Source organism: Anastrepha obliqua, chromosome 1, assembly GCF_027943255.1.
Source record: "Anastrepha obliqua isolate idAnaObli1 chromosome 1, idAnaObli1_1.0, whole genome shotgun sequence".
NCBI lineage: Eukaryota > Metazoa > Arthropoda > Insecta > Diptera > Tephritidae > Anastrepha > Anastrepha obliqua.
Window position 1 is genome coordinate 99,568,259 of NC_072892.1, and position 14,102 is coordinate 99,582,360.

Sequence of the window (14,102 nt, forward strand, 5' to 3'; positions counted from 1 at the left end):
TTGATTTCAGTTGAGCTGCTCATGCGCTCTGAGCCTCTTCTAAAAAATGGCGTTTCGGGGGAGGGGCGATATCAACAATAAATAATAACATTTTCTAAAATAAAAACACCAAAATGTATTCTTCGAGAGTTACCCTTCAGTATGATATATGCCTCATTTGAATAAAAGTTCTAAAACATATTTAAAAAAAATTATAACAATCGTCCATTTTTTCGGGATCACAAGGTGTACTATATAACCCCTTAATCATTCAAAACAATGGCACAACTATATGAATTGAACTTCAAATTGCTCCCACATACATCGTATTCACCAGGTTAGGCTCCCAGTGACTACTGCCTGTTCGCAGACCTGAAAAAATGCTCGTCGGTAAGAAATTTTGCTGGAATGAAGAGGTTATCGCTGAAACTGAGGCATATTTTGAGGCAAAAGATAAATCGTTCTACAAAAGTGGAATTGAATGGTGCTGGAATGATGCGTTGTTCTTTATGGAAATTAAGTTGATGAATAGAGCGTATTTTCTTTGTGACTATTCAATTGTAGGTGGTTTTTATTTCATAAATTAATATAACAAATATTAATAATAATTCAGGGTTATTTTAAAACTTCAACTTGTGACAATAGGAACAAAAAGGAAATATTCGTGTAGTCATTAAAATAGATACAAAATAGAAATAGATACGATACAAAGAGAACTTAGTGATTTTGTTAAAAATTCTGATTAGTTATCGAAGTTTAATCAATAACCACTGTGTCCACCATCATTGTCAACGACTTTTTTAATCGACTTCGCATACAATTGATAATCTTACGGTAGGTTTCTGTGGGAGTAAAATATAATACTATAGTTTTTTGATTGCCAAAAAATCCTCTTTAGTTTTAATGTTTCCCAAGGTTTTCAATAGGGTTTAGGTCGGGGCTTGGTCAATTCTTAACTTTAACCTTGTTTTGTAAAAGTAATTCACGTACTAACATTGAGAATTGTTTTCGGTTATTATCTTGCATACAAAATGCGAAGTGGCATAATCCTCTCTATAAATGGTATCATCACTTTTAGAAGTATGCCCCTTTTAATAAATTTGGTTATGAGGTGAATAGGTCCAACTCCATACCAATAGAAGCGGTCCCAAAATCATTAAGTGGCCGTCACCGTGTTTGACTGTTTTTTTGTTAACCTCGAACTTAACTCTTGTCCTTTAGGACGTATCATCTCTAAATACATTTTTTTTTTTCATCGCTCTAAAGTATGTTATACCATTTTTTCATATCCTCTGGTCCTACCCATGTCTTGTGTGCTTAAGAAAAATTTGTCTCTTTCTTAAATTTGCTAGTTTGTTGCCTCTTTCTTTTTTCATATCCGTCGCTATCACTTCAACTTAAATAGAAACACAAAGTACATTTGAAAAGCACGTGCAAAGTCAGAGAGATGACATTGCTTGCGCGCATCGAGATTATGTTTAGTTAGTAGCAACTCTTCGAAGAACACCCACCAAGTTTCAGCCAGATCGGTATATTTCTTTGAGTTTGACATTCATTTGAGTCGAGGAAGTCGAGTGATTTTCAAAAAATATACGACAACGCATCAGCTCAAGCCTCGCTTCACATGCCCCCTATTCTCCAGACTTGGCTCCCTCAGACTACTATTTGTTCCCCAATTTGAAGGAGTGGTTGGCGTGAAAAAGAACGAACGAATGACTATATTTCAGACTTTGACAAATTCTATTATTCGGAAGGGATCAACAGACTAGAACAGCGTTAGACGAAGTGTATAAGAATAAAAGAAGACTATGTCGAAAAATAAAAAAGGTTTACCCCAAGCTATTAAGTAGTTTTTATTTTTGCACAAACTTTTCAAGGAACCATACGAGGCTTTAGGTTTTGCTTAATTTAAAATTATTTTGACAATTCAACATTTATTGCGAATTAAAAATGCAATCCAAAACGAAGAGGAACTTGATACCTATTTTGAATTGAAAATATGTCACGATTGACGTAACACGTAATTTTGTTGCGTACGATTGCGCATACGAAAACGGATGTGACGATTCGAGCCAGATGGCACTGTCGAAGTAACAAATGTTAACAGTAAATTGACTGCCAAAAGTGTTGGATGGTATTTGTTTCGATCTTGTTTAAAAGCTCATCGATAATGATGACAACTAACACCCTAATAATAGTCTTCGTTAACTTATAATTGCCCGGAGTTCTTGAAAAAAATCGTGGTGGCACTTTAATCTCTTAAACACTAAAAAAAAACCCCGGAGTGTTGGAAAAAACTCTTGAAACCTAAAAAAAAAAAATCAAATACAAATACCAAAAAAAAATTTAAAATTAAATTACAACTTATTAATTCGTTGCGATCCATTGCTCAGAAAAAGAAATTTAAATTTAGGGTGAAGTTGAAGAAATTGCACCAAATATCTTGAAGGCCTCTGCTGGACAATTTAATAGACTCCATTTGCAGTATAAATCCTTTTTCATTATACATAATTTGAGCAGCCCATTGAACGATACAAATAATAACAATGTTTTTCGTACACTTAATTTTTTTTATTATATTATTTCATTTATGAGTACAAATGTTTGCTTATCGTATGTATGTATTTAATACAATCTGGATAATGAGACAAAGTAGTAGGGATCAAGCAAATACAGACAATTTTTATGTATACATACATATATGCAAATGAATAAATGAATTTTTTACGTTCAATTCAGAGAACTAGAAAAAACGACCGAAGTTAAAATTACACATAATATGTGTGTATGTATGTAGTTGTAATTTGATATAATATTTACGCATATGTGGTCATGAGCGTTTTAGTATCTATATAAGAAGTGCTTATGAAAGTCTAACTAAGTGAATAAGGCGTATATGGCTCGTGGAAAAAATTCACAGCCGAGCATATTTGCATATGTATAGTATACGTACATATGTATGTATATGTATACTTTGTGTAGATGTACAAGTGTGTGTATAATAAGTATTGTATTAACTAGGGTAAAATAATTATTATTATTATTATTGTATAAATACAAATACAAATACAATTACAAATTATGTTTACCATATACAATATTTAAGGGAAAATATACTAAATAAATTAAACTTAATAGCGAAGACAAAAACAACTGCACTGCATTTTCGTCACAACATCTCTCCAAACGATGCTGGCTTCTCCACAGAAAAACATACATACGACATTTGTGAGCATGTCTACTGCCTCTGGCTCCGCAACGAATTTACAACTGAAGTCAGTACCAACATTTATACACCTAAAATAGTTATGGACTAATGTATGTACGTAAGTAAGTATATAGTAGCTATGAGCTATAAGCTAAAGTTGTTTGTTTGTGTGTGTATTTGTGATCATCAGTGCGAATTTTGGTGGCCATAGGTTTCCCGGAATCTCTTCTGTATCAACTGGTATGCGTTGTATACCCTAGAAATGATTTCAAAAAGATAAAAAAGCTATGCGTTAGGCAACAGGGTTAAAACATTAAATATGTTGTTGATTGGAAAGGTGGAAAGGATAGTTGCGCAAGCAGCAGCAATAATTATTATAAATAAATACGTTTATAAAAGACTTTTCTTTATATGTGTGTGTGCATACTTTTCTTTGGCCGCTTTGAAGGACTTCTTGCGCGGCTTCTTGTCGACTGTGTCTGTGCCGACTTCGTTGTTGGGCAGGTCATTTGGCGAAATCATCGTCAAGTTATCTAAAATATAATTTCAATTATTAATTATAATTCAATCATTCAATAGATGTATTTAGTTTTCACTTAAGTCGCACTCACCTGGATGGCAGAAGAAGGCGATGGAATGGCGGCCACGCGTGCGTATGTGTGGCTGCTCTGGCACCACAACACGATGTTGCTGCAATGAAAGAAAGAAAGGACATGGGTATGTTTTCATTATTATTGCTATTAATATTATTACAAATTTAGCATTTGCAAAAAGCCTGAGATAAAAAACAAACGAAAACGCAAAGTATCATCAACTACCATACATTGAAACGCATATTTTTCCTTATATACAGTTGTGCTTGCAATAATAGTAGCGCGTGAAATAGTTCATACTGTAACTTAATTTTTCTTAAATTTTCAAAATTTAAAAAACTGAAAAAAATGTTCATTAAAATTTCAAATTCTAATTGTGTAATTGTGATTTTTAATCATTTTTTTCGAAGATGTTATGCATTTTCGCAGCACAAAAAAATATATTCATAAATCAAAGCGATTTTTCAACTACTACAAACTACATAGTCCTTATTATACCAAAATTTTTCTGCTTCTGCATTGTCTTTTATTATATATACATATATATGCATATATATAAATTACATTTCATTACAAGAGTAAAAATAAAAATCATTCAAATCACAGTTCCAATATAAAAATAAGATATTATATATTATAATAAAAAGGAGTTGTATGTGTATTCAATTAACGTAGATATCCAACTCTCTTTCCATCGTTTTGGAGGTCTTCCCGGTGCACGCCATCCATTTAGTTTAGAATCTCTAGCAAACCTTACTATTCGATCACTGGGTGCCCTTGTTTTATGGTCTTAACAGTTTAACAATGTCAGTAACTTTCTTTTCCTTCCTTATTGCTTAATTTTTTACGCAATCTAGATGAGTTTTTCCTGCGATGGATTGTAAAATGTGCATTTATGTAGTGCGTAGCATTTGTTTAGTTTTCACATTTGAGCTCGCGCCTCTGCACCATGCGTCAGAATGGGTCCTATCACAGATTTGCATATTAGGCTTTTACTTTCCATTCTTAAGTACTTATTCCTTCATATTATGTCTCTAAGGCATCCTGATACCTTACTCCCTTAAGCACATCTTCCTTGCACTTCCTTAGTACGGTCACTGGAGATCTCCACCCCGAGGTATTTAAACTTTATCACTTGTCCGACCTGTTAGGTCTTCTTCCAGTTTGCGCCTTATTGGATTTTTTGATATGACTAAATTCTTTGTATTTCCATATTAAATATTTTTGCAGTGACTACAAATTTGTGTAATAGACGTAGGTCATCATCTGAGTTGGTTATTACAACATTGTCGTCCGCATAGCATATTATGAGGATGCTTGAGTGTTGCATTCGGTAATCTACTAATTGCTTGACCTTGAGATTAACGTTTTTGGTGTGCCATAAATTATTTTTTTATAAAAAAAAATAAATAAAAAAAAACTTAAATAAAAGATAAACAGTGCAAACTTTTCTATATGCCGTGTTGCTATTATTGTAAACACAGATTTTCTGTAAAACCAATTTTAAAATTTCAAACATATTTATTCGATAATAATTATAAATATTATCATACGAGCACTATGGTTTGTACGGAACCAGTACGAACACCAGTTTCTGAAATAATGGAAAGCTTTGAAACTGGAATTAGAAGTAGTGTTTATATAAAGAATATATATTTTATGTCACTCCTTCCAATTTACAGATATTTTATAAACAAGTTATATTCCTAATGAAGTACACTAGGCTGTGGGATTTCGATATAGACGCCAGACTAGCTGTGTGCGAAGGATTTTGGCATTGAAAATCCATTTTCAAAAATACTCAACCACCTCAGTAATTAAATATATCCTGATCCAAAGGTGCGAATGTGGCATATTTTATCCAATTTTTAACCTATATAGTATAAGAGAAAATATGAAAAATTTTTTTCCTCCAAAACAATTTTTTTAGCAACGTTTGAAACTCCAGTTAACTCCGGTTTAATACTCGTTTTTCAGTGCAGAAATGAAATAATTAAAGTGCCTTAGTATGGAGAAAAAATGTAACGGATGGTCAATACTGGTAATTGAAGAAACAGACGTGCTAAACGATGATCGTTGCAGTTTTATGTAACAAGAAAAAAGCAAAACCATTCAACCGAAAAAACTTGACCGGTATTTTTATGGCATTTTTAAGTTTCGACAGGTGATAATTTACGGGTTTTCAGGTATTTCAGAATATGATAAATATAAAAGGTTGCTAGAATAGGAGTAACCGTTTAAAAAATCAATAACAAAAAAATAATCGATAACAAAAATAATCGATAATTTAAATAGTATTCTATAAAAATGGTTGTTAGATTCAAAAATGGTTTGCAAAGTATTCGGTAATACATTAAATGCGTTTATTCTAAATAAATTGTCCGAAAAAAACCACTTTTTAAATTTAAAATTGGTTAACTATCTGATTACTAAACTTGAAGAATAGAAAGCTTGCACTGTCCTGAAAATTCAACAATTTTTGTGTGTGAAAGAAGGAACACAATGTTTTTGAATTAATTTTTAGTGTGGAATCTGAGCTCAGTACTTTTCTATATGTTTACGTTCTTGAATTTAAAAATTAATTAATTTAAATTTGAGTTAAAAGGGGTTGAGACACCTAAACTTATGTATTTGGGTAAATTTTGAACAACATCTGGAGGTGCAACACGAATAAGAACAGGAGCTCGGGCAAGCACCCAAAAAGAATGAAGGATTGAAGGTTTTTAGGCCTGAAGTGCTATAGTTTCATTAATAGAGCAAACTCAAGAGGAATATTTACGTTTCAAAAAAATCTAAGGTCCAGATTGATCGGCTGCTCCTAGTACGCTTTGAATTTCTCTCTGCCTGATCTGGCTTTTTGGCCAGCACTGCGTATACGAAATCAAACGTTTGCTGCAGTGCAGTTGCATTTAGAACTTTTGGTGAAAATCAGAACGAAATGGTCTCTCCTCATTTATTTCTTTTTTTTTTTGTGAAGATTTGTTTTCCTTTTTTTTTAATTGAACTGTTTGCAGTGAGCGGATTTTCGTCATTGCAAATTCTTAAAAGTAACCAGACTTTAAATGAGAAACCACATTTCATATCGGAATCTAGTAGAAGTCAATGTATGCATATCCACATACATATTCAAATTCAAAATATTTTTTGTTTTTAATTAATTCGTCGTATAAACTTTCTATGTTGTAAGAAATAAGTAAAAAATAAACATTTGCATAATCTTTAACTTTTTTGCCAAAATCTACTCTAGCCGTTTTTTCGAAAGCAAATATTTAACTAGTTTTTTCTGTAAAAATTTACATTACGTATCTAACTCCCTTCTTTCTACCACTTACCAATGCTGGATACCGTGCTTTCGTCCATATCGACAATATTTCGCCGCAGTTTATTAGTATGGCACCTGGTAAATGACCAACACGTTGCCATTTCACAGTACCCGGCAATTTTACTTCAAGGCCACCCTCCGAGTCCTGTGCCAACAGTGTGAATGTACCATAATCTGTATGTGCGCCACAGCGTACTATTTCACCGTTGGGAAACTGACGTTCGGTGGTGTCCTTGTTCTCATCATTGCCATCCACTTCATTGATTTCATCACGCGGATTCATTTCTGGCCGGAAGTCGGGCTTATCCGACAAACAACGTTGATAACTATAGATGCAACTGCCTTTGATAAAGTCATTATTCTCATCCTTATCCTCAATGATGGGTGGATAGTAGAGTAGACGCAGTGTAGACTCGTTATCGTGATCACCAGACAACATGTGTGAGTGTTTCTCCAGAAAGAACGATTGCGGTATATCGAGCGAAACGGCGAGTGCCTGCAGTATGAAACGCGAAAGGGCTTTGAAATCCTGTGCCAAAGAAGATATATGCTCCGAAAAGCCGGGTAATGGTTCCTCGGGTAGATTTTTTGTATTTAATGTGCAAATATTGAAAGCATGGCGTAGCTCGGGTGTTTTGCCATCGAAACGCTCCATGGCAGGACGCACATAACCATGGTTATCATCACCGGTGCGTATGTAAGTCTCCTTCACATCGACAGGTAGATCGACGAAGTCATCAAGATGATCCCAAGCGGTCTTTAACTGAAAGTATAAAGTATAAGTAAAATTGAGTGAGATAAGTACGCGGTGTGAAGGGGAAGTGAATTGCAGACGGGCTAAATGCATTACCTTTTCATCGGAAATGCCATGGTTTACAAGCAGGCACAGCCCTTTTTCAGACAAACATTTTTGTAATTGATGTCCAACACGATTCACAACCGAACGTACCGGAGCCTCTTCGGTCCCTGCGCATGAGAAAGAAATAAAAAATACGTTTATTAGGCTTGTAAAATAAAGTCTGCTGCAAGTATCGATGAGTAAATTTTATGAAATTAGTTACAATTAAAAATGATTTAAAAGTAAGCGAAGCAATGTCATGTACAGGGTAGGCCATTTAAAGCGGGCCCATTTGTTTCTGAAAAAAAACATTGAAAAAAACATTTTTTTTTGTGTTGATATGAAAAATCATTTATTTTGATTCAAGGAGATTTGTTCCAGCTAGTTTTTGAAAATGATATCCTTCAAATGTTTGCCTCTGGCCTTGATGGCCAAATGTGTCCTTTTTTCGGCGTTTTCCATCGTTTTGGCCAATATTTCGGCCGGTATGGCGGCGATTTCGCGTCGGATATTGTTTTTAAGTTGAGTTAGAGTCCTTGGCTTGTTGATGTATACCTTGGATTTCAGATAACCCCACAAATAAAAGTCCGGTGGCGTCAAATCTGGTGATCTCGGTGGCCACGGAAAATCACCATTTTTCGAAATCAACGGTTTCGACGGCCCATTTGGCATAATCAAGCCGTTTCGGGTAATCAGCCGGGTTTAATTTTTGTGCCATTTGAATTTTGTACGGAAACATTTTCAAATCGATGCGAATTATGCGCCTGAGTGTTGTCCTGGCGATGCCTAATTCCTGAGAACGACGATAACTCGATGTTCGCGGAGCCTCCTCAACACTGGCTCGTACAGCCTCGATATTTTCAGCAGAACGTCGTGTACGTTGTCTGGATGCGTGGCTGGTATTGCTGAGACTACCGTGGTTAATAAATTTTGCGTATAAACGCTGTAAAGTGCTTTTGGATGGCGCACTTTTAACTTTATTTTTTTTTTTAAACGCACGTTGAGTTTTCACAATTGAGAAGTTATTTTGGATGTAAAGCTGAATTATTTCAGCGCGTTCTTTTGGAGTGTACTGCTCCATGGTAAAAATTGTCTTGGACTGACGCTTCCAACGCGCTATGTCATTAGTCGATCTGACGTTCCTGTCAAAAGTTATAGGGTTGCCAGATGGGCCCGCTTTAAATGGCCTACCCTGTATTACTGACTAATTACAAATAATCCAGATAAATGTGCAAAGCAATGGTGGTCAATGCGAAAGTTTACGATGGCAATTAGTGTCAATTAAAATTTGTAACGCTGTACGCTGTGTGGAGCTGCCTGCTAAAAGAAGCTAGAAATATGAAATTGTAGCGAAATAGCTAAATTTTATAGCTGTATAGCCAAATTTTATAGCCACCTACTACTACATACATTCATTTAAAAAATAAGTATACCCTAAATCTCTCGTCTCGACACCACGGTCGACCGGAGGTTGCTAAATGATACTTTGCAATTAACTAATTTAAAAATTAGCATTTTCCTATTACGCCCTTTTTCTTTTTCCAAAGACAACAAAAACATACCCAGTGAACAATTTAAGTTTCTTCCAACTTAAGACTAAGCTAGGAGTTGAAGTACTATTTGAAAAATCTCCAAAGCTCATTTTCAACGGTATACTGTTATGACTTATAGAAGCGTGTCCAGCAAAATTAAAATTTCAAGTTCCATTACAAACAAAATTTAATTGCTACTAAATACAAGTAGATGTATCCTGCGGCATTAAGTGCGTTGCAATTTTTTAGTTTTGTGAGCAATTTAGAAAGCGTTCGTTGTTTTTACAAAATGAGTTCAGTGTATGAAAAACAATTTGATGTAGTGTTCCTATATGAACACACTAAATGTCCAAAATTGCCATGTGCATCTGTAGCAAAATATTACAAGAAGTCGAAGACTTTAAAAGTTAAAAACGTGGACGACTTCTCTGGATGGGTCCCAGAAAAAACAGAAATAACTCTCCGCAGTAAGATCAGAAGATTATTGATTTGTTTGCGATAAAGCCGAGTGTGAAGCCGAAGCAGTTTTAGGGAAAAGAGGTGTTAATGTATTCCAAGACACGATCCAAGGATCTTTACGTGCAGAAGATCTCAAATTCCGGAGTACTGCTGCTCCTATTATCACACATTGAAAACGGACTTGCATGAGCTAAAACAATTTCAGAACGAAATTGGGCAAACGGAATATTCGCGAATGAATCTTGCTTTTGCGCGAATAGTTGCATACGTCGGTCCTAGTGTACTGCTGATAATCGACAACTTCAACGAACTGTTAAGCATCCAGTCAAAGCTCATGTTTTGGGCTGCATCTCCGAAAAATGATTTGGTGAATAGATTTTACCAAAAATCATCATTGCTATCAGCTGCGAAGATATTTGGAAGAACAACGATCACGTTTAAGGTTACATTTTTTTTGTTATTTTATTTTTATTTGCTAAAAATACACATGAGTGTATGTATGTAAATACAAGAGATCATTGGAATGAAAAATGGCTGGTGAGACATAAAATTCCGTTACTTTTTGTTTATTTCTGAAATTGACGACTCCAAAAATTTTGGTAAAGGTTAAACCCTTTGCCCCATTTTTTTCAATAATTTCACATTTTTTCTTTAACGAATGGGATTTTTTCGAAGCCAAGTGGAACAGGTCCATTCATATCTAATTACTTTTTTTGTTTTAAAAATTTCAAGGAGTTCACTTTATCGAATGTTCACTATATGCAGGCACAACTGAATTTCCAATACAGAGATATGCACATAATTGATTAAAACAAAAAACGTTATATTTGTGTCGTTACATTGGAAAAATATGAGTAGTTAACATAACCTCAAAATTGATTCGATTAATTTAAAATTATAACTTTCGACAAGATTTTAAAATTTTTACCCTTTTCTATCACTACAGAAACAAGGCATATTTAGAAAATAAAAAAATAGTATTTTATTTTATTTTATTTTATTGATGATGTTTTATGTATGATTACTTCATTACGATTTTTGTCTTTTTACGTTTTGCGAGTAATAATTTGAACAAATAACCCCCGACATAAAAAAACAGCTAGGAAGGAGAAATTTTTTTAGTATTTTTTAATAAAATAAATACATACTTTTATATTTGCTTTAATGATCGTGGAAGGGTAATCTGTTTCTTTGTGGTCGTAAATGGACAAATTTTCATTTTTACTAGAGCTATTCTTACTGTTTATTTATTTTTCTTCACATAATGGCAGGAGTCTATGCTGCTAATATTACCTCTAATTTCTCCCAGAAAAGGTGTTCATTTGACCAACTGCATATAAATATGAAACGAAACAAATTTCATACCTATTTCAAAAAGCGTTTAAAATTTAAAGTCATTTTTTCTTGTTTCTGGATTCTACTTATCTCATGTGCTTGTGGTGCAAAATAAATCATCAAATTTTGTTTTTAACAACTTTTTCAACAACAAAAAAAATATTTTGACTAATTTATGTTGACCTTTACGCGCCCCCACGCGCCGGGTCGTATCGTCAACGCCACAACATCATTTTCTATAGTAGCGACGTTGACGAAACGCTTACTTGTCCGCACACTATGCAACTTGTTATCGTAAAAGTACGAGTTGTCAATATGTCTAGCGATGAAGAGGAACTTAATTTATTGTATTATCTTCTCCATCGGAGGAGAAATAAAAGAAAAAGGAAGCACTGGGTGCATCCATACATTACGAATAACTCAAACAGCAGCTTATTCATTGCCACAAGGGAGTTACAAGAGGATGATTACCAATTTCAGATTTTCGCTTACACAAATGACTATAAATTTCACACATTTTACGGAAAGTCTAAATATGCCTTTAAGAAGCTTGTAGAAATTTTGAAACATACCACGTTCGATCCGGATTCCTAATGGTAGCCAAACTACAAGTCTACAGAATATTTGACGACTCTGCTGTACGATAAGCGTCATGCTGCAAACTTGTTGTGACGAGTACGGGTAACTAACGACTCGGGTGCGGTTCGTCATTTCAACTCAAGTTTGCGACAACGAAGCGTGTGCCTCGCGTGCATTTTGTCGCGTACGCTACTTGATGTCTGTCTTGGGTATTATGAGCTATAAAATATACTCCGAAGAATCTGATGTACTTTCATACTTTTCGTTACCTTCCGATGTTGAAAGCGTTTATGACCAGTTTTTGGTCAATTCATTAACCAGCATTCGATTTTTTTATTCTATTTTTGAAAGAAATATTATTATACGATTCGATTTATTTCTTTCTCACGTATACTTAAAACGCAATTTGCTTTGCCAATACCGCCGTTTATAATGTTATCTATGTACATATGTCGCTACTACAGATAATGCCATTGTATTATTCTCAACTCCACACCGACTTGAATTCTAATCAATGGGAGCACGAATGTTAGCTATCACTTTGAAACTTCTAAGTTGAGAAAATATTTTTGCTGCTTATTGGGTAATTATAAATACACTTTAATGTACCTAGGCCTGTATAAATATATATTTACATTTATGCATCTATATTTTTCATTCATAAAACTGATTGAAGTCACTACATGTATAAGAGTGCGTATTGTGGATGTAAGCTGGTCATCAAAAGCTGAAGTTGATTGGTGTGGGGAGCGGCGCGGGTAAATATATTACTTATAAGTATGTACATATATTTAAGCACAATCCATAATCAGTCAATTTTATGGAACTTTTGTGATAATGGGACAAATTTGTTAATTATCGCACGAATGGTGATTTTTAATTTAAATTTATGGGAGCAATATTTTATGCTCACAAAATTCTTTTCACTTGCGATAAAATGTAAAAAATGCGCTTCATTCGCCAATAATGAATTCACCGATTCATACGCCAACCTTAAATGTTTAGGAAAATAATAATTTGCAATGTCGTCATCAAAATTTAATATGGCGATGATAGTCCGTCAGCAAGATCCACAATTTATGCCATGTACCAACACACAAAAAATTTTGACTGCCACATCAGGAAAACCAATCAAGATTAAAAAATCTTAAAGAAAATAAAGATTATAATACAAGGTGGCGCAAAATTAATTAATTAATCATCCAAACTAGCTTTTGTATAACTTTTCTACTAATAAACAAAAATTATTTTGAGTGATGAAAATTTGTATTTTGACATTTACGCTCTCCATTGCTTGTCTGCTTGAAAATTCCAGTTGTCAAGTTCACGAGTGTCAAATATGATTGACGCATGACGCCATTTGCAACAATTATGCGTCCTTCTATAGAGGGATTTATTTTGTGACACCTTGTATTGAAATATAATTTGGATAGCATAATATTTGGGCAAATGTTAACAGGATAAAAAAAGAAAAACGAATGAGTAAACTTTAGTTATTAAATTTGCTTCCTATAAAAGTTAAGATAAAATATATTTTATTCTCAATATTTTCGTTCAGAAAATTCCGACAAATTTTCATCAAACTCTCAAACTTAGATACGCAGTTTTGTAACCCAATCAATTTAAGTATAATAAAATTAAAGTTTGAAGTAACGCGTTGGTTTTGGAAATTTTTTTCTCTTGAAGGCATTCGCTTTTATTATATTATATTATATAATTTTTGATGCTTGGTTCTTCGTGGTTGTTTTTTTAATGTTTTATTTTCAATTATTTATATAACTCCGAAATACAATTGGGTGTGCAAATTCCGAACAATAATAGAAGTAGAGGGGTGGAAAACAGGAATGAAACCTAGCCCCGTTACGCTCAGTATATTTACTGACGGCTCAAAAATGTTAGACAGAACAGGTGCAGGGATCTATTGCGCAGAGCTAAGCATCAGGTAGCCGTTCAAGCTGGCTGATCACTGCAATATCTTTCAGACAAAAAGACATCGCGCAACTCTAAAATAAATATATGCATTGACAATCAAGTAGCAATAAAGATAATAAACTCATATGAAATGTTATCTAAAAATATTCTTAAAAGCAGGGAACCAATAGAGAGATTGTCCGTAGACGAACGGCTGTACATCTATTGGGTACCCGGACATAAAGGCATTGCGTGAAATGAAATTGTAGATGAGATTGCCAAGAGCGCGGTTTACATGCCATTTGAACAAGAAAACGACATATTAAAACCCTTTTATTAAAATCGT

At 34.0% G+C, this 14,102-nt stretch overlaps 1 protein-coding gene across 4 annotated transcripts in view; it reads right to left on the reverse strand.

Annotated features, from left to right (window-relative positions):
* Window positions 1-2,555: 2,555 nt before the first annotated feature.
* Window positions 2,556-14,102, reverse strand: part of LOC129253226 (uncharacterized) — a 71,390-nt gene continuing 59,843 nt past the window's right edge. For all 4 annotated transcript variants that reach the window (XM_054891512.1, XM_054891511.1, XM_054891513.1 and 1 more), the window contains 5 exons: window positions 7,953-8,068; window positions 7,113-7,865; window positions 3,799-3,877; window positions 3,615-3,720; window positions 2,556-3,443 (listed from right to left, as the gene is read on the reverse strand). In XM_054891512.1, the coding sequence (XP_054747487.1) occupies window positions 3,374-3,443; window positions 3,615-3,720; window positions 3,799-3,877; window positions 7,113-7,865; window positions 7,953-8,068 (1,124 nt within the window). In that variant the 3' untranslated portion in view covers window positions 2,556-3,373. The remainder of the gene's footprint in view (window positions 3,444-3,614; window positions 3,721-3,798; window positions 3,878-7,112; window positions 7,866-7,952; window positions 8,069-14,102) is intronic.